At 43.7% G+C, this 21,905-nt stretch overlaps 1 protein-coding gene and 1 pseudogene across 1 annotated transcript; both read left to right on the top strand.

The window, feature by feature from the left end:
* LOC101599666 overlaps nucleotides 1-4,799 on the top strand; it is a 59,964-nt pseudogene extending 55,165 nt beyond the window's left edge.
* A 2,650-nt stretch (nucleotides 4,800-7,449) lies between these two features.
* Cxcr3 (C-X-C motif chemokine receptor 3) lies at nucleotides 7,450-9,859 on the top strand. Its single transcript, XM_004660914.2, has 2 exons — nucleotides 7,450-7,461; nucleotides 8,729-9,859. Exons 1-2 carry the CDS (start codon nucleotides 7,450-7,452, stop codon nucleotides 9,857-9,859), a joined length of 1,143 nt encoding a protein of 380 aa, XP_004660971.1.
* Nucleotides 9,860-21,905: the final 12,046 nt, after the last annotated feature.

Below are 21,905 nucleotides of genomic sequence, written 5' to 3'. Positions count from 1 at the left end.
CTTACATAACCTTGAGGAGGGACCTTCTGAATCTTTTAAATTTCAGGAACTTCCCAGGACTTACTTTCAGAGCCTTATAAATTTTATTACTTCCTGAAGGTTTTTTGTTTTACATCAGTAAGAATTGTGCTTAAATAATAGGGCTGAAGCTTAGCAGTTAGCATGTTTACCTGCAAAGCCAAACGACCTCTGTTTGATTCCCCAGGACCCACATAAGCCAGATGCACAAGGGGGCTCATGTGTCCGGAGTTTGTTTGCAGTGGCTGCAGGCCCAGGCACACCCATTCTCTCTCTCCCTCTTTCTCTCAAATAAATAAATAAAAATAAAGTTTAAAAAAATCTTTAAAAAATAATAGGCCAGAATCCCAGCACTTTGGAGGCAGAGGAAGGAGGGTTGCCACAAGTTTGAGGCCACCCTGAGACTACATAGTGAATTCCAGGTCAGCCTGTAACCAGAAAAAAAAAAATCATAATAAAATAATAAAAAGCCAGAGATGGTGGCATACGCCTTTAATACTAACACTTGGGAGGCTGACGTAGGAGGATCACTGGGAGTTCAGACCTAGAGAGGACTACAGTAAGTTCCAGGACAGTATAGGCTACAGCAAGACCCTACCCAAACAAACAAACAAAAAAAAAAAACATGCTTAGCTCTTAAAAAAATATTTTTATGGGGCTGGAGAGATGGTTTAGCAGTTAAGGCACTTGCCTGCAAAACCAAAGTACCCAGGTTCAATCCTCCAGTACCCACATAAAGCCAGATGCACACACTGGCTCGTGTCTGGAATTTGTTTGCAATGGCTAGAGGCCCTGGTGTTCCCATGCTCTCTCTCTCTTTGACTTTCTCTCTCAAATAAATTATATATATATATAATTAAATTTATTTAATATATATAATTTAATATGTACATTTTTTTTTTACCTTGAAAAACCAAAAGAATTTTTTTTTATTTTGCTGAAGAAATTGCTCAGTGGTTAAAGGAGCTTTCTTGCAAAGCCTGATGGCCAGGTTCAGTTCCACAGTACACATGCAAAGGCAGATACACAAAATGGCACTTGCATCTAGAGTTTGTTTGCCGTGGCAAGAGGCCCTGGCATGCCCATTTTCTCTCTCTTTATGTCTCTCTGTTTGAAAATAAGTAATAAATAGAAATATTAAAAAAAATATTTTGGAGCAGGGTGTGGTGGCACACGCCTTTAATCCCAGCACCAGTGAGGCAGAGGTAGGAAGATCACCAAGAGTTCAAGGCCACCCTGAGACTACATAGTGAATTCCAGGTCAGCCTAGGCTAGAGTGAGAACCTACATCGAAGAAACCAAAAAAGAAAAACGGGCTGGAGAAATGACTTAGCATTTAAGGCGCTTGCCTAAAAAACCTAAGGACTCACATTCAACTCTTCAGATCCCACATAAGCCAGACACACAAAGTGACAGAAGCATGCAAGATTGCACATGCACACAAGGTAGTACATAGGTTTAGAGTTCAATTACGGTGACTGGAGGCCCTGCTGCACCAATTCTCTCCCTCCTTCTTTCTCTCATTCTTGGACTCTTGCATAAAAAAAAAAACAGGCCAGGTGTGGTGGTGCACACCTTTAATCCCAGCACTCAGGAGGCAGAGATAGGAGGATCACCGTGAGTTCAAGGCTACCCTGAGACTCCATAATGAATTCCAGGTCAGCCTGGGCTAGAGTGAGACCCTACCTCGAAAAACAAACAAACAAACAAAAAGGCCATGCCAGGCGTGGTGGCACACACCTTTAATCCCAGCACTTGGGAGACATAGGTAGTAGGATCACCATGAGTTTGTGGCCACCTGAGACTATGGAGTGAATTTCAGGTCAGCCTGAGCTAGAGTGAAACCCTACCTTGAAAAACCACAACAGGGCTGGAGAGATGGCTTAGCGGTTAAGCGCTTGCCTGTGAAGCCTAAGGACCCCGGTTCGAGGCTCGGTTCCCCAGGTCCCACGTTAGCCAGATGCACAAGGGGGCGCACGTGTCTGGAGTTCGTTTGCAGAGGCTGGAGGCCCTGGCGCGCCCATTCTCTCTCTCTCCCTCTATCTATCTGTCTTTCTCTCTGTGTCTGTCGCTCTCAAATAAATAAATAAATAAAATTAAAAAAAAAAAGAAAAGAAACAACACCACCAAAAAAAAAAAAAAAAAAAGGACCCAGTTTCTATTCTCCAGGAACCATGTAAGCCAGATGCATAAGATGGCGCATGCGTTTGGAGTTCATTTGCAGTGTCTAGAGGACCTGGTGTGTCCATATTCTCTCTCTCCCCCGCCCTTTCTCTCTCTCTCAAATAAATAAAATACAATAAGGGCTGGAGAGATGGCTTAGCAGTTAAGCGCTTGCCTGTGAAGCCTAAGGACCTCGAGGCTCGATTTCCCAGAACCCACGTAAGCCAGATGCACAAGGGGGGGCCTGCGTCTGGAGCTCATTTGCAGTGGCTGGAGGCCCTGGTACATCCATTCTCTATCTATCTATCTGTCTGTCGGTCTCAAATAAATAAATATTTAAAAAAAAAAAGATAAGAAAAAAGGGGGACCTGCGTGCTCTTCTCAGGGTTGCTATTTAAAATAAGTAAATAAAATACAATAAAAAACATTTTACAGCCAAAAAGATGAAAAACCAAAAGTAAAATGAAATAAAATAGAGTGTGTCTTGTTTATTAACACAATTCATCGCCCCCCTCCAGCTCTATACCCTGATATATTAGCTAAAAGAACAACAACAACAAAAAAAGGTAGTCCTAGTTTTGGAGATGCAGAATTCAGAGTAGAGGGACTGGAGAGATGGCTTATTGGTTAAAGGTACTTACTCACAAAGCCTAACAGCCCAGATTCAATTCCCCAGTAACCATGTAAAGCCAGATGCACAAAGTGGTACATGTGTCTGGAGTTTGCTTGTAGCAGCAGGAGACCCTGGTAAACTCATTCTCTCTGTCTGCCTCTTTCTCTGTGTCTCTGTCTTTCAAATAAGTAACTGAAAATGTTTAACATTACATGCCATTGCCAAGGCTCTTGGTTTCCTACCAGAAGTAGATGGTAAGACTCTATTGCTGAAGACTCCACATACTTGGACTGCAAGGTCACTGAGAAATCCTGCTGGAGCTGAGCTGAAAACCTCCTCCCTGTAGATCAGCTGACAGAAAGCTGGAAAAAGCTATGCTGCATGCAGACCTATGGGGGAGAGAAGTCAGCAGTGGTGATAAACAACAGTGGATACTGCAAGCCTTAAGTTTGGCCAGCTAGGCCAAATGAGCCAATGGGTGAAATAGTGGCAGATCTGTTATGGGGGGGAAAACAACCACTCTCTAATTGGACTGGAGGCCTGATCCATGGAAGGAAATACATGCTTGGTACTGGAAACCTAGTCAAAAGCCCATGGTGAGGGAGGTCATGAGCCCATGAGCCCCAGGGGTATAATGCCTACTGTTCTCTAGCTAAATGCATATATTATGCCCAAACTGCCCTATAAAGCACTTTTCTTTTGGGGGTGTTTTTTTGTTTTGTTTTGTTTGTTTGTTTTTGGTTTTTCAAGTTAGGGTCTTGCTCTAGCCCAGGCCAAGCCAGAATTCACTATGTAGTCTCAAGGTAGCCTTGAACTCACGGTGATCTGCCTACCTCTGCCTCCCAAGTACTGGGATTAAAGGTGTGCATCACCATACCCAGCTATAAGCACTTTTCTTAACGTTCATACCCATATATTAATGCTACTCTCACTTTTGGTTAGAGAAACTTCTCTTTTCAGACGGCGGTGACCACTGGGATGTCTCAGAAGGCATAACAGTGCTGAGAAGTGACAGCAGTGTTCATCACTGAAACAACTCTATCACACCCTCCAAGGCTCAGGGTCCATTGTGGAAGAGGTGGAAAAAAGAATGTAAGATCCAAAAGAAGCGTAAGAAGGCTTACAATGCAATCTTCCAGACACAACTTGGCTTTGATATCCATGACCTCACAGTGCCTAGTACTACCTACACAAGACTCATAATAGGAGGAAAAGATGATGGCATCAAAATAAAGAGAGACTAATTGTAAAGTGGAGGGGATATGGTGGAGAGTGGATTTGTGAAGGACAAAGTGGGGGAAGGGAGGGTATTATCATGGTTTATTATCTATAATTATAGAAGATGTCAATTTTAAAAAGTTTAAAAAGGGTCTGGCCGTAGGGCTTGCAGAGGCCCATGCCCGGATGGCAACAGTAGTTCTAGGGGAGATACCATGGGCCCTGAACGGATCTTCCCCAACCACACTGAGGAACTGGGACCACATCAGGGCCCTACAAAAAGAACTGGGGATTGGAGCAGCAAAGAACCTGAGGAAGAGCAGGAAGAAACAGGGGTAGGCCCCAGGGGGTTCTCCTACCAGCCCCTCAGTCAACATCCTGAACAGGAGCAAGTGTAATTAGCACCAGTGGCTGAGGGAGAAAATGTAGTTGCTGACATCCAGGATCTGATCCAGGCCCTGGGGCTTCACCTGACAGACCCACCATTAGAGACTGAGGATGAAAAGGAGGAGGGGGCTGCAGCACTGAGCAGCCACATCTCTGTTCCCATGGACCCAGAAATGTAGAGCTGGTGAAAAGGACGATGGCTGGAATAAGCCTGTCTGAACCAAGGGTTCCTGCCTAGGCTCAGGAGATATTGGATACCCAGTGGGAAGACATGGTATAGAAAGCCCTCCAAGCCCAGCAGGACAGTGAAAGCTGCCTTAACTCCTTTACATTCCAGGCCAAAACCAGCTCAGTACTGAACAGATCTCTGGCTGTAACACCCATCTCCATCTCCACATGAAGGCAAATCAGATTACTCAGAGACCCACTTTATTCAGTTCCATACATATGAGGACATTAGCCCAAGCCCAACCCACATTAGCATGTATCAATCACTCTATGGAGAATAAAGCATCCAATGTACACAGCCAAAAGAAAGTTTAAAAAAAAGGAAAAAATGACCAAAAAAGTTTAATGAACATAGTTGCAATCTAAGTCCTTTAAAATGAACAAATACAGACTTTTGAAATTGTTTTTCCTCATATGCAGAAGTCCAGAGACCTCAAACCTCTTCAGACAGGCTTGAGGAAGCTATGGTCACAGATGTGCTGGGATTAAAGGTGTGCGCCACCACTCCTGGCATCGATTTGAGAGAAGAAACAAATAACCAAACACAAATGCCTACAAGAAGCAGATCACAACAACCAAACCCAGAGTAGACACAAAAAATTTCAAATTCCATGAAAACACCAACACACCTCTACCACCACAACATGGCAGGGATCAAATCAAATCTCACAGTCATTACCCTAAATATTAATGGCCTTAATTCACCCATCAAGAGACACAAGCTAACAGGGTGGATCAAAAACTTAGACCCCTCAATCTGCTGCCTTCAAGAAACCTACCTTACCACTAAAGACAGAAACCTCCTTAGGGTGAAAGGGTGGAAAACAATATTCCAAGCGAATGGGAATAAGAAACAAGCAGCTGTAGCTATATTAATATTGGACAAAATTGACTTCAAACCAAAAATAATCAAAAAAGACAAAGAAGGCTACTTCCTACTTATCAAGGGAACAATCCATCAAGAGGATATTACAATCATAAATCGGTATGTACCAAACACAGGGGCACCACAGTTCATAAAACAAAACCTACTTGACAATAAAACAGAAATTACCACCAACACCATCATTGCTGGGGACTTCAACACACCATTATCAGTAATAGACAGATCATCCAAACAGAAACTCAACAGGGAAGTAAGAGAGCTCAACAAAACCATAGAACACTTAGACCTAACGGACATCTACAGAACTTCCCATCCCAAATCCACAGACTACACATTCTTCTCAGCAGCCCATGGAACATTCTCTAAAATAGACCATATACTAGGTCACAAAGACTACCTCCATATATTTAGGAAGATTGACATAATTCCCTGCATGATTTTTTTCATCTGTTTCATGTGGGTGGTTTGGGAATTGAACCTCAGTGGGCAAGTTTTGCAAACAAGTGCCTTTAATTGCTGAACCATCTTCCCAGTCCCCAAAGAATTGATTTTACAAGCAAGCAAGCACCTTTTAGCCACTGAGCCATCTTCTTCAGCCCCGAAGAACTAATTTGAATTTGAAGGATTTCCTTAAAATATTAGAATTTTTGTGCTGATGCATGTAATGGCTCATGCATGTAATCCCAATACTTGGAAGACTGAAACAGGGGGATTGCTATAAACTTGGCACCAGCCTGGATTACAGAGTGAATTGCTGGCCAGGCTGGGCTATTGAATGAGGAGACCCTGTCATAAAGAATCAAAACAATAATAATAAGCAGGCGTGGTGGCACACACCTTTAATATCAGCACTTGGGAGGCAAAGGTAAGAGGATTGCCATGAGTTTGAGGCCAGCCTGGAACTAATTCCAGGTCAGCCTGAGCTAGAGCAAGCCCCTACCTTGAAAAACAAAATAATAATAATAATAATAATAATAATAATAATAATAATTTTAAGTGGGTTGATCTCCTTTCCAGATCGCACACTTTGAGGTGGGTCAGTACAAGTAGGCATAGCCCCATGACAGCAGAACACATCATTCTATCTCCCTAAGCATGAGCAGTGTATTACAGAAGTATTTCTTGCACCTGACAGCAGGATTGCCCTCTACTTCCCTACCATATGGCTTCTCTTTCTGACCCCTTCCCTCAAAGAACTTGTCCTCACCCAGTCACTCCAGGATCTTGCCCAGGGCCCAGCCTTCAGGGTCCTGTTACCAGACTGAACCTCAATATTACCAATAGCTTATTGTCCTGTCAGCTATACTGATTATTTACACACATGTTTCCAGCTGCCAACCAGTGAATCATCATACTCCCAGTTGCTGGTGGGGGGAGGGTGCCCTAGACCAGCTCCATCCGGTCTGAATGCAATATGGACACTCCAGATAACCTTGGGTAAATTATAATCTCATTATAATGATAAAATATCCACCAGTGTTAAGACAGATCAAATTAGGGGAGAAATCTTCCTTCCCCATGAAAAGTTCTGATTGATACCATACCCTACCATAACCCAGTTCTAATACAAATCTAATCCCAGAGTGCTGGGTGAGGGGGAGGCACCTTCAGCGTACCTTCAGGCATTTCCATCAAATAAAATGTCCTGCCTGCTCCTAGAACTGTTTGGTTCTTTATGAAAAGAACCTCAGATTTGTCACAGTTCAAGGCTTATGGTCAGCTCTGCCAAAGTGGCTTCACTTGGTCACAAGAATGGCTAGGGTAGGAACTCACCCTCCTGAGTAGGAGAGATCTACTATAGAAAACCCCCTGGAAAAGGCTGTGTTGAGAACCCTGAAACCCTAACTTCCTCTGTGTACTTCAAGTCTCCAACCACAAGTGTTAAAGCAGAGAAACAGGCAGCATACCATCTCGGCAGCCAGAATACCAGCCCAGAATGGTCCTTGAGGTAAGTTCTTCTGCCCAGTCCAGACAAACTATAGCTCTGAGTGGCTAGTTTAGGGCACCAGGGATAGGTCAGATCTGACCAACAGCCCAGGGGCACCAGAGGACTGGATAAGTAGCCTGAGGTTGTAGGGGTGGTGGTGATAAGAGCACTAGAAGGAATTAGGAAGCCTGATGGACCACAGGCATGTCTCCTCTCTCTGTGGCTTGCATATCTCATCTGCCAAATGCAGGAGGGCAGTGTGGAGGCTTAGCATTGGTAATCGCTGAGGCTCCCATTAGTTCTGACTTGGAACCTTGGCCCTTGTTTGCCAGATTGAATTGACAGTGGGGAGGTCTGAAGTTCTGGGTGGTTCAGGGTGAGGGTGAGGGTGCAGCATGCCTCCATAGTCCAAGCCACTTAGGAGGCAGAGAAGAAGGATCACTTGAGCCCAACACTTTGAGACCAGCTTAGCCACCGTAATCTCATCTCAAAAAAAAAAAAAAAAGTTCTGCTAGACCTTGGGCAGGGAGCTCAGTGAGCACCTAGGTAGTTGCACACGCCTCTGGGTAGGGGAGGTTCTGAAGCAAACATGGTGCATGGGGAATGCTCAGTCATTTGTAGAGAGGCCTCATGAGGGGGTAGGCACTTAGGGTTCCCAGACAGGGCTGAAGAGGGAAGGCTACAGCCAGTGGCTGGAAGATGGTATGATGGGGTATCATGTCGTTGATCCAGATGTGACCAAAACACTGAGGTCAACAAACAGTGAAGGGTTGGGGAGGTAAAGGAAGAGAGAAGACAGTTTCTAGGAGACTGTGGACCCCAGTGGGAAGCTCTTCCTTCTGTTTAGAATCCCTGGGCCCAGAGATGGCACAAAAGACTGAGCAGAAAGCACCCTTTAAGAAAGTTAAAGCTGGGCGTGGTGGCACACGCATTTAATCCCAGACGCGGGAGGCAGAGGGAGGAGGATTGCTGTGGGTTTGAGGCCAGCCTGGGACTACAGAGAGAGTTCCAGGACAGCTGAGCTACAGTGAGACCCTACCTTGGGGGAAAAAAAGGAAGGAAGAAAGGAAGGAAGGAGGGAAGGAAAGAAAGAAAGAAGGAAGAAAGAAAGAAAGGAAGAAAGAAAGAAAGGCACTTCACCATTCCAGGCAGATGGAGTTCAGGAGTGGTGGGCTAGGAAGAAAGGTAGTGTCCACACAGGATTTGATCTAGAGGAGTGGCTCAGAGAAACACTCATCAGACAAGCAACAAGTCATAAAGGGGTGGGACAGCTGCCAGGCCTTTATAGAGATGGTCTCCCTTCCCTCTTTCCTCCCTCCTTTGGCAGATAAGTGAAGTTCAAGTGCTAGATGCCTCGGATTTTGCCTTCCTTCTGGAAAACTATACTTCCTACGACTATGGGGAAAGTCAGAACAACTTCTGCTGTGCCTCCCCACCCTGCCCACAGGACTTCAGCCTGAACTTTGACCGGACCTTCCTGCCAGTACTCTATAGCCTCCTCTTTCTGCTGGGGCTGCTGGGCAATGGCACCGTAGTGGCCGTGCTGCTGAGCCAGCGGTCAGCCCTGTGTAGCACCGACACTTTCCTGCTCCATCTTGCCATGGCTGATGCATTGCTGGTGCTGACACTCCCACTGTGGGCAGTGGACGCTGCTCTCCAGTGGGTCTTTGGCTCTGGTCTCTGCAAAGTGGCAGGGGCCCTCTTCAACATCAACTTCTATGCGGGGGCCCTCCTGCTGGCCTGCATCAGCTTTGATCGCTATCTGAGCATAGTACATGCCACCCAGCTCTACCGCCGGGGGCCTCGGGCCCGTGTGACCCTCACTTGCATAGTTGTCTGGGGATTCTGTCTGCTCTTTGCCCTCCCAGATTTAATCTTCCTTTCGGCCAACCATGATGATCGCCTCAATGCCACCCTTTGCCAGTACAACTTCCCACAGGTGGGCCGCACAGCACTGCGTATACTACAGCTGGTGGCTGGTTTTCTGCTGCCCCTGCTGGTCATGGCCTACTGCTATGCCCGCATCCTGGCTGTGCTGCTGGTTTCCAGAGGTCAGCGACGGTTGCGAGCTATGCGACTGGTGGTGGTGGTGGTGGTGGCCTTTGCTGTCTGTTGGACCCCCTATCACCTGGTGGTGCTGGTAGACATCTTCATGGACCTGGGGTTCTTGGCTCGCAACTGTGGTCAAGAAAGCCATGTGGATGTGGCCAAGTCAGTCACCTCAGGCATGGGCTACATGCACTGCTGCCTCAACCCACTGCTCTATGCCTTTGTGGGGGTCAAGTTCAGAGAACAAATGTGGATGCTGTTCATTCGCCTGGGCTGCCCTGATCAGAGAGGGCTCCAACGGCAGCCATCATCTTCCCGCAGAGATTCATCCTGGTCTGAGACCACAGAGGCCTCCTACTTGGGCTTATGATTCCGTTTTGGTTCCTGCAGCCTGATTCTCCTCACATTCCAGGTTCCTCCTTGCTGCTGGGCTGGGGCTGACCCTTTGACAACCTTGCCCCTGACTCACTAGCAGCCCCAGCACCTAAGAGCCTGAGTCTCCTAAGAACCACACTCCTAGCACTGGAGGCTGCATAATCAAAGCGCCTTAGCTGCCCACCCTACCTGCCCTACCTACTGCCCCTCCAATATGGCAAGTTGAACTCAGCCTTCCTCATGTACAGGGAGTGTGATGCAAACAGCATAGATATACAGGCCTCCCACTCAGCAGTAACGATGGTTGTAGTCCCCAACATTGCAATATTTGCTCACTTTTTTCTCTAAAATCCAGCTTAAACTTAATAAACAAGATAATTAGGACCAAAGGGTGTTAGTAGTCATCATTCTGGTTGGCTTAGAAGTGCACTTTCTACTTCTTGCATGGCCCTGGGTACTCCTCTGCTGAAACCCTAGTGAAGCTAATGGACACTGTCGTGGGCTTGGATGGTGGCAGTGAGCACTTCGGCAGCTGGCTGTCTGGACACAGTTTGGGGAAGGAGCCACTAGATGGATAAACTAGCTGCTGTGTTCCAGCAGCTCTGACCAGTATAGAAGATGTGGTAAGAACTAGCAAATACAAAGCTATCTATGCCATGCTGAGTCAAGAGCTGAGCAAGAAGGCAGGAGTCAGCCAGGAAGGGGAAGTATACTTTATTTCCAGGAAAAAAGGAAAGGCATTAGCAGAGATGGGAAGGCTTAAAATGGCAATAACAAAAAATTATTTATTTATTTATTTATCTATTTACTTATTCATTTATTTTGAGAGGGGGACAGATAGAGAATGGTCTTGGGCTGGAGAGATGGCTTAGTGGTTAAGGAGTTTGCCTGCAAAGCCAAAGGATCCCGGTTCCATTCTCCAGGACCCACGTAAGCCAGATGCACAAGGAGGTGCATGCATCTGGAGTCCGTTTGCAGTGACTGGAGGCCCTGAGTACCCATTCTCTCTCTCTTTCTTTCTCTCTCTCTCTCTCTCTCTGCCTCTTTCTCTCTCTCAAATAAATATATATTTTTAATTAAAAAAAGATAATGGGTGTGCCAGGGCCTCCAGCCACTACAAACGTACTCCAGATGCATGTGCCACCTTGTGCATCTGGCTTACATGGGTACTAGGGGATTGAACCTCAGTCTTTAGGCTTTACAGGCAAGCACCTTAACCACTAAATTATTTCTCCAGCCTGGCAAAGCCTTTTTGTTGTTGCTGTTGTTTTCCAAGGTAGGGTCTCACTCTAGCTCAGGCTGACCTGTAATTCACTATGTAGCCTCAGGGTGGCCTCAAACTCATGGTGATCCTCCTACCTCTGCCTCCCAAGTGCTGGGATTAACCACTCCCACGCCTGGTTTGGCAATGCTTTTTTGAGAATTATAAGTGGTCCCAATTGGAGCCAAGGATTAGACTAAGGTAAGGGTTGAAAATGAGATTGAAAGGTAGTCTGGAACAAGGTGGTGGGATCATAGACCAGTCAGGCTGTCTGTGTTGGTTATTCGGGTGATGGAGGCTCTCATGGGCTTGAAAACAGTAGCAAGGCCTAATGACTGCAAACACTCAGCATTTTTCCATAGCTAGCACTGGGGGCAGAAAGTTAGTGACAGGGCTATTGAGTTAAGGCAGAAGGTAGACACAGGTCCACTGCACTGCCAGTTCCTCCCAGTGAAGTCACAGATGTGCCATAACTCAAGTTTCACAGGCTGGACCCTTACTGAGGCATCAGCTATGCTGGAAGTAGAGAGGAAAAGGATTGCAAGCAGCTAGATGGGGAAGTTGTGTAACTAACTCTGTATATATCTCCAAGTGCACCTAATCTCAGGTGTGGCTACTCAAAGATATTCCAAGCTCCTGCAAACTGAGAGACAAGAAGAAATTATCAGAGTAACATGATCTGCCTATAAAAACTATCACCGGGCTGGAGAGATGGCTTAGCGGTTAAGTGCTTGCCTGTGAAGCCTAAGGACCCCGGTTCGAGGCTCGGTTCCCCAGGTCCCACGTTAGCCAGATGCACAAGGGGGCACAGGCGTCTGGAGTTTGTTTGCAGAGGCTGGAAGCCCTGGCGCGCCCATTCTCTCTCTCTCCCTCTATCTGTCTTTCTCTCTGTGTCTGTCGCTCTCAAATAAATAAAAAAAAAAAAATTTAAAAAAAAAGGTGTGTGCCAACACATCTAGCTATTTAAAAAAAAAAAAAACTATCACCAATGTTAGACTGCTAATGATAGGCATGATTTGTGGCAGGTCTAAAAAAAAAAAAAAACCACAAAAGTGGGGGAGGGGAGGGAATTATCATGATTTATTGTCTATAATTATAGAAGGTGTCAACAACAAAAAGTTAAATGCTAGGCAGGCGTGGTGGCGCACAACTTTAATCCCAGAACTCCTGAGGCAGAGATAGAATAATCTCTGTGAGTTCAAGGTCAGCCTCGGACTAAAGAGTGAGTGTCAGGTCAGTTTGGGCTAGAGTGGAGATCCTATCTTGAAAAATTTTAAAAAGAGAGAAAGAAAAGAAAATTGAGAATCGAAGTTGCTATGAAGCAGATGACTTCTAACATAAGTTTGGTGCAGTGTGGTGGTGCATGCCTATAATCCCCAGCATTTGGAAGGCAGGAGGATCAGTATTCAAAACTTGCCTGGGCTATAGGAGACCTAGTCTCAAAATTTTTTTTTTGTTTAAGTTGGGTATGTTGGCTCACACCTTTAATCCCAGCATTTGAAAGACTGGCGTGGGAGGATTGCCATGGGTTTGAGGCCAGCCTGGGCTAGAGTTTGTAAGTTCCAAGTCAACTAGGCTACAGTGAAAACTTTCCTCAAGAAAAGGGGGTGGAGCTGGGCATGGTGGTGCATGCCCTTAATCCCAGCATTTGGGAGGCAGAGGTAGGAGGATTGCTGTGAGTTCGAGGCCACCCTGAGACTACATAGTGAATTCCAGGTCAGCCTGGCCTAGAGTGAGTTCGTACCTTAAAAAAATAAAAAAAGTAAAAAAGGGGGGGTAGGGCTGGAGAAATTGCTTAGTGGTTAAGGAACTTGTCTGTGAAGCCTAAGGATGCTGGTTCAATTCCCCAGTACCCATGTAAGCCAGATGCACAAGGTGGCACATGCATCTAGAGTTCGTTTGCAGTGGTTGAAGGCCTGGGCATGCCCAGTTTGTCTATCTGCTTCTTTCTCTCTGTCTTTTTCAAATAGATAAATGATAAAAATATTAAGAAAAACTCTCCTGTGTTATGTAAGTGGACCCAATGTCATCACAATAGTTTTTAAAATTGACAGCAGAAGACAGACACAGAAGATGTGGCTAACTTTCAAGCTGTACTAAGAAGTCATGAACCAAGGTCTGTGGGAGACCTCTAGGAACTTGAAAAGACAATAAATGAAATCTCCAGAAAGGAATGCTGCCCTGTTGCCACCTAAATCACAGCCCCAGGTGATTCATCTTAAGACTTCTAATTTCCAGAACTGTAAGATAATAAATCTATGCTGTTGTAAGCCACTATGTTTGTGGTAATGTTGTGGCTGCCAGAGGAAACAAATACAATGTCAAGTCTAATCCACATCCTGGATATTTCCCAGAAAGACAGAGTCCGCTAAAGCACTATATGGGAGCCACAAAAACAAGAGAAGGGGCTGGAGAGATGATTTAATGGTTAAGGCACTTGCCAGTAAAGCCAAAGTACCCAGGCCATGTAAAAGCCAGGTATGCAAGGTGGCACATGCATCTGGTATTCATTTTCAATGGCTAGAGGCCCTGGTATGCCCATTCTCTCTGCCTCTCTCTCTTAAAGAAATAATTTTTTTTTGTTGTTGTTTGAGGTAGGGCCTCACTCTAGCCCAGGCTGGCCTGGAATTCACTATGTAGTCTCAGGGTGGCCTCGAACTCACGGCAGTCCTCCTACCTCTGCCTCCCAAGTGCTGGAATTAAAGGCATGTGCCACCATGCCAGGCTAGAAATAAAATATTTTTTTAATAATTTAAAAAACAAGAGAAGCATAAAGTAAATAAAAGATTGATATTTCTGGATAACATATATAGCTTAGAAGCTTCACTAGTGTCATGAGCAAGTGGCCTACATGAAACAGGTTGGCTTTTCATAGGTATACCAAGTGTGATGTTTAAATTGTTGTCAACTTTATCTGTTTAGTGATCCACAGACATCCCTTTTGGGTGGGTCTGTGAGGATGCTTCCAGGAAGGATTAACGGAAGGAGGAAGTCCTTCCCCCAGAGTGAGCCCTTCTCTCAAAGTAGGTGGCCCCTCTCAGAGGAGGACTTTATATAAGGAAGCTCTGGGTGAAAAGAACCCTTTCCTTCTACTTGGCTACTGAAGCTGCTTGCTGCTTTCCAGCATGGATTGAAGACCAGCATGGACTGAAAACCAGCGGCTCCTCAGGAAGCCTACAGGCCCTCAGTGCCAGATTGGAACTGCTGAGGCATCTGGTCATGTGGACTGAACAATTACTGGGTTCCTTGATTTCTCAGGCCTGCAAATGCTACTGGAGTGCTGTGAGCTAATCCAAGAAATTCCCTTTTAATATAATTAATTCTAGCAGTTCTGTTCCTCTAGAGAACCCTGACTACTACAGATTGTGGTACCAGGAGTGGTTCTAGGGAAACAGAATTATAAGGATGGATTTCTCTAGTGGGCTTGGTGCTATCTGGGGTTGGCTCTCTAACTTCAGTGCTACTAAAGGCCCTACTGGTAATAAGGCGAGGGCTTTTACTGGTAATAAGGAAGGTGCTAATAATCCATGGTGTGAACTTTTTAAAGAACTCTGAGATAGATGTATTTGGTGATCCTGAATCATATCTTATGAAGAGTGAGGAAAGAAGAAAAAAAAATAGTGAGGAATTTATTGACTCTGTATCTTAAACTTTTGAATATTTGTGAAAAAGTAAGATGAGTGATGATGCTGGTTGGTTGCTTCTAGCATCTCTGGATAAACTATTAAGGGAAAAGCTCAGACAGGAAAATTCCAAGTTTAAGACCCACATACATGACCTGAAGGCTTCTAAGGGTGACATGGAGGAGAGTCTCCTCTATAGCCAGAACAGGGCCCAGATTGCCGAAAACCAAACCCAAGCTCTCATTGTAAGATTGGCTAACTTACAATGAATGCTCAAATCCCAGCCTCACAGACTATCAGAAGTTAAAGAGAGAGCACTGATTAGAAAAAAGTGAGATCCCACTTGGGCATGGTGATGCACACCTTTAACCCCAGCACTAGGGAGGAAGAGGTAGGAGGATTGCTGTGAGTTTGAGGCCACCCTGAGATTACATAATGAATTTCAGGTCAGCCTGAGCTAGAGTGAGACCCTTCCTCAGAAAAAAAACAAAAAAAGTGGGATCCTAGGACTTGGGGTGGGGATATGTGAGAAGATCCTGAAGACTCTGGGGACATTGAACTCTCAGATTCTGAATTGTTTTGCATAAGAATGTGACCTCCCTTCCTTTAGGGGCAGTTGCATCCTCACCCCCACACCCTGAAGTATTGCTCTCTCTACCCTTGTCTGAGGAATCAGCAGGAGGTGCTGATGCTCCTCAGTGCCTACCCATCTTTGCCGCTAGGCCTATAACCAGGCGTAAGGCTAGGGAGGCCCCTAAAGGTGAAGTAGAAAGTGTGACTCAACAGGAGGTGAGGTACACCCCTAAAGAACTTCAGTTTTCTAACTTGTACAGGCAGAAGCAGGGGGAATATGTGTGGGAACAGATTTTAAGGGCATGGGATGATGGAGGAAGGAATATAAGATCAGGATGAATTTATTAAAATGGGCCCACTGTGTGGTGGCACACACCTTTAATCCCAGCACTCAGGAGGCAGAGGTAGGAGGATTGCTGTGAATTCAAGGCCACCCTGAGACTCTATAGAAAAAGTGAGACCCTACCTTGAAGAACCAAAAAAAAAAAAAAAAAAAAAAGTAAAATGGCTCACTGAGCAGAGATTTTAGATTTAACACTGCAGCTCTCATGCAGTTGGAAGAGGTGCCAAGAGTTTATTTGATTAGTTGGCTAAAGTATGGATCCATGGGTGGGGGGAATTACCATGGGATATTTTTTTATAATCATGGAAAATGTTAATAAAAATTAAAATATAAAAAAATAAGAAATAAAAAAAATTTAAAAGTATGGATCCAAAGATGGCTTACTGTGAATGAGCTCCAGCTGCCTGATATCCCTTGGTTTAATGTTAATGAAGGGATTAAAGAGCTCAGAGAACTTGGAATACTAGAGTAGACTTGCCATGTAAACTCATCTTTGCCCCCACAGTGGGAGCATCCAGAAGATGTGCCCATCACTAAGATTTTAACAGATTTGTGAAGGGATCACCACCATGCTTAAGTTTGCCAGTAGTTGCCATATTATGTAAAGAAGACGTCACACTGGGAGCTGCAGTTGCTGCATTAGGTGACTTAAATGCAATGGGTCTAACAGGATCTCGGGGTAACAAGGGCCAAGTGGCAGCACTGAATTGCCAAAGGTAAGGTGAGTGTGTTTACCGTAATGGAAAGTATAGGTCAAACAATGCACATAAAGGTATGACTCACATGGATCATTGGTACTGAATGATTTATCATGGTGTTCTCAGAAGTCAAATAGATAAGAAGTCTACTGAGTTGTGGGGTTCATTTTAGATTAAAAATTTTATTTATTTGACAGGAAAAGAGGGAGAGAAAATGGGCACACCAGTGCCTATAGACACTGCAGACAAACTCCAGACATGTGCGCCCCTTTGTGCATCTGGCTAACGTGGGTCCTGGGGAATTGAACCTGGTCCTTTGGCTTTGCAGGAAAATGCCTTAACCGCTAAGCCATCTCTCCAGCCCACCTACTGAGTTCTTGCTTGATCTGTATAAGCAGAAAAGTGCCAGAGCAAAGGAACAAAAGGCCACTTTGAATTATAACAACAGTAGCATTTCTTGGGGTGACCAGCCAGCAACTTGGTGGCAGGTTGACTACATTGGGCCACTTCCATCATGGAAAGGGCAGCGCTTTGTCCTTATTGGAATACTTAGTCTGGGTATGCATCTGCCTTTCCTACATGTAGTACTCTACCAAAACTACCACCCATGGGCTTACGGAGTACCTTATCCACCATCATTGTATTGCACACAGCATTGCTTCTGACCAAGGAACTCACTTCACAGCCAAAGATGTACGGCAGTGGGCTCATGATCATGGAATTCACTGATTTTACCATGTGCCCCACCACCCTGAAGCAACTGGCTTGACAGAACGGTGGAATGGCCTTTTAAAGAAAAAGCTACAGTGCCAACTAGGTAGCAATAGTTTGAAGGGCTGGGGGAGTGTCCTCCAGCAGGCTGTATATGCTCTGAATCAGCATCCTACATAGGGCACGTTTTCTCTTATAGCCCAGATTCATGGGTTCAGGAATCAAGGGGTGGAAATGGGAATGGACCCACTTACCATCACCCCAGTGACCCATTAGCCAAATTTTTGCTTCCTATTCCCACAACCTTATGCTCTGCTGGCCTAGAGGTCTTGGTCCCAGAGAGGGGAGGGCTTTTGCCAGGAAACACAAAGAACATTCCACTGAACTGGAAGCTAAGACTTCCCCCTGGCCACTTTGGGCTCCTGATGCCCTCTAGTCAACAGGCTGAGTAACAGTGTTAGAAGGGGTGATTGATCCAGACTACCAGGGGGAAATCAGACTGCTCCTCCACAATGGAGGTAAGGAAGAGTATGTCTGGACTGCAAGAGATCCTTTAGGGTATCTCTTAGTGTTACCATACCCTGTTATTAAAGTCAATGGACAACTGTAACAACCCAATCAAGGCAGCGTGATACATGGCCCAGATCCTTCAGGAATGAAGGTTTGAGTCACCCCTCCAGGTAAAGAACCAAGACCTGCTGAGGTGCTTGCTGAAGGTGAAGGAAATACAGAACGAGTAGTAGAAGATGATAGTTACAAATACCAGCTACCATGTGACTAGTTACACAAATAAGACTGTAATTGCCATGAGTGCTTCTGTCCTACCTTGATAAGGAATGTTTTTACATATCTATACCAATATTAAGATTACATCACTAGCTAACCATTGTTGAATTTATATTTGACCTATTATATTAGAGACTAAGCATTCCTCAAGGAACCTTGCTTTGTGTTGGAGGGGGGATTGTGTATTTCTGGTTGTACATGGATAGTTATGCCATGTTAGGCAGAATTATGAGCATGTTATTGTTTTCATTTGGAAATTAAAAGTGGTGTAAGGAGATATGGTTTTGTGTCAAGTTGACAGGGGGTAGACTTGTGATGGTTGTCAACTTGACCTGTTTAGTAATCCACAGACATCCCTTTTGGGTGGGTCTCCAAGGTTGCTTCCAAGAAGGATTAACTAAAGGAGGAAGTCCTTCCCCCAGAGTGGGTGGCCTCTCTCAGAGGGGAACTTTATATAAGAAAGATCTGGGTGAAAGGAGCCCCTTCCTTCCACTTGGCTGCCTGAGCTGCTTGCTACCTTCCAGAGTGGACTGAAGATCAGTGCAGACTGAAGACCAGTGGCTCCGTAGGAAGCCTACAGACCTTCAGTGCTGGATTGGGACTGCTGAGGCATCTAGCCATGTGGACTGAGCAGTTACTAGGTTCCTTGATTCTCCCAGCATACAACTGCTAATCCAATAAATTCCCTGTTAATATAATTCATTCTGTTGGTTCTGTTCCAATAGAGAACCCTGACTAACACACCAAGTTAAACTTTGGTCATGAAGTGCTACCTTTTAAAACATAACCACTTTCAGTATTATTATTTTTTATTTTTATTAATTTGTTTATTTCCATTTATTTGAGAGCAACAGAGGGAGAAAGAGGCAAAGAGAGAATGGGCACACCAGGGTCTCTAGCCACTGCAAGGGAACTCCAGACACACGCACCCCCTTGTGCATCTGGCTAACATAGGTCCTGGGGAATTGAGCCTCGAAAAATCATAGAAGAAAACTTCCCCCAAATTGGGAAAGAGGTGCCAATGCAGATACAGGAAGCTTTTAGAATCACAGACAGACAAAACCTAGAAAGAACCTCTCCTCGTCATATTATAATCAAACTACCAAACACACAAACCAAGGAAAAAATATTGAAAGCAGTTAGAGAGAAAAATCAAGTTACCTACAAAGGTAAACCCATCAGGATTACAGCAGATTATTCAACACAAACTTTAAAACTTTAAAAGCCAGAAGGGTTTGGAGTGATGTATTCCAAGTTCTGAAAGATAACAACTGTCAACCAAGGTTACTTTATCCTGAAAAGCTATCCATTCAAATAGACGGAGAAATAAGGACATTCCATGACAAAAGCAGGTTAAAGGAGTAATTTGAAGACACAACCAGCTCTACAGAAAATACCGGATAGGATCCTCCATGCTGAAGGAAAGGAAAAGCACATATATAAGGAACCTGGAAAAAAAACAAGCAATACTCAAATACTAGTTAACACAAGAAAGCAAAGTTAGAACCGGAACCACACACACACAAAAAAAATGGCAAACATAAATACACACCTTTCAATAATATCTCTTAATATCAACGGCCTCAATGCCCCAACCAAAAGACATAGGTTTGCAGACTGGGTTAAAAAGCAGGATCCTACAATTTGTTGCCTCCAAGAAACTCACCTTACTACAAAGGATAGACATTATCTTAGGGTGAAAGGTTGGAAAACGGTGTTTCAAGCAAATGGGCCTAGAAAACAAGCAGGGGTTGCTATCCTAATATCTGATAAGGTAGACTTCAGTCCAACATTGGTCATGAAAGATAAGGAAGGTCACTTTATATTGATTAGGGGCACATTCCAACAGGAGGACATTACAATCCTAAACATATATGCACCTAACATGGGGGCTCCCAAATACATCAAACAAACACTATCAGAACTAAGGTCACAGATAACACCAAACATAGTGGTGGTGGGTGACTTTAACACCCCACTCTCATCAATTGACAGGTCATCCAGGGAAAGAATAAACAGAGAGGCATCTGGACTAAATGAGGTCATAGAAGGAATGGACCTAACAGATATATACAGGACATTTCATCCAAAGGCTGCAGAATATACATTCTTTTCAGCAGCACATGGAACATTCTCTAAAATAGACCATATATTAGGACACAAAGCAAATCTTAACAAATTCAGGAAAATTGAAATAATTCCTTGCATTCTATCTGACCACAATGGAATTAAACTACAAATCAGTAGCAAGAAAGGCTATAGAGCATACACAAAATCATGGAAAGTAAACAATACACTACTAAATGATGAATGGGTCAATGAAGAAATCAAGAAGGAAATCAAAAAATTTATAGAGTCAAATAATAATGAGAACACAACATACCAAAATCTCTGGGATACAATGAAGGCAGTTATAAGAGTTAAATTTATAGTCTTAACTGCCTATATTAAGAACTTAGAAAGGTTTCAAGTAAATGATCTAATGCTTTACCTTAAAGCCTTGGAAAAAGAAAAACAAGGCAAACCAAAATCAAGAGATGGGAAGAAATAATAAAGATTAGGGCAGAAATTAATTAAATAGAAACAAAAAAAAAATCCAAAGAATTAATGAAACAAAGAGTTGGTTCTTTGAAAGGATAAACAAGATTGATAAACCCTTAGCAAATCTGACCAAAAGAAAGAGAGAAGAGACACAAATTAATAAAATCAGAGATGAAAAAGGTAACATCACAACATATTCCAGAGAAATTGAAAAAATCACAGGGACATACTATAAAAGCATATACTCCACAAAGTATGGAAATCTGAAAGAAATGGATGATTTCCTTGATTTATATGACCTACCTAGGTTAAATCAAAATGAGATTAATCACTTAAATAGACCTATAACAAATATAGAGTTCCTAACAGTTATCAATAATCTCCCAACTAAAAAAAGCCCAGGCCCAGATGGAGTCACTGCTGAATTTTACCAGACCTTCAAGGAAGAGCTAACACCATTGCTTCTTAAGATTTTCCAGGAAATGGAAAAAGAAGGAATTCCACAAAACTCCTTCTATGAGGCCAGCATCGCCCTGATACCAAAACCAGGCAAACATAGAACAATAAAAAGAAAATTACAAACCAATCTCCCTCATGAACATAGATGTAAAAATTCTCAACAAAATATTGGCAAACAGAATACAAGAATATATCAGAAAGATCATTCACTCTGACCAAGTAGGCTTTATCCCAGAGATTCAGGGATGGTTCAATATATGCAAATCTATAAATGTAATACATTATATAAATGGGTTGAAGGACAAAAATCACATGATCATCTCATTAGACACAGGGAAAGCATTTGACAAAATCCAACATCCCTTCATGATAAAAGTCCTACAGAGACTGGGAATAGAAAGAACATATCTCAATATAATAAAAGCTATTTATGACAAGCCTACAGCCAACATTACTAAATGGGGAAAAACTGGAAGCTTTTCCACTAAAATCAGGAACAAGACAAGGGTGTCCACTGTCCCCACTTTTATTTAATATAGTTTTGGAAGTCTTAGCCATAGCAATAAGGCAAGAGACACACATAAAAGGGATACAAATGGGAAAGGAAGAGAGCATATTATCATTATTTGCAGATGACATGATTCTATACATAAAGGACCCTAAAGACTCTACTAGCAAACTGTTAGAGCTGATAAAAACCTATAGCCATGTAGCAGGATACAAAACAAATACACAGAAATCAGTAGCCTTCATATATGCTAACAACAAACACACAGAGGATGAAATCAGAGAATCACTCCCATTCACAATTGCATCCAAAAAAAATTAAGTACCTTGGAATAAACCTAACCAAGGAAGTAAAGAATCTCTACAATGAGAACTTTAAAACACTCAAGCGAGAAATTGCAGAAGACACTAGAAAGTGGAGGAACATCCATTGTTCCTGGATTGAGAGAATCAATATTGTGAAAATGGCAATCTTACCAAAAGCAATCTACACATTTAATGCAATCCCTATCAAAATTCCAAAGGCATTCTTCATGAAA

Source organism: Jaculus jaculus, chromosome X (assembly GCF_020740685.1).
Source record: "Jaculus jaculus isolate mJacJac1 chromosome X, mJacJac1.mat.Y.cur, whole genome shotgun sequence".
In the NCBI taxonomy this organism is placed as follows: Eukaryota; Metazoa; Chordata; class Mammalia; order Rodentia; family Dipodidae; genus Jaculus; species Jaculus jaculus.
Note: the sequence above shows the minus strand (reverse complement) of the source record. Positions and strands in the feature narration are given on the sequence as shown.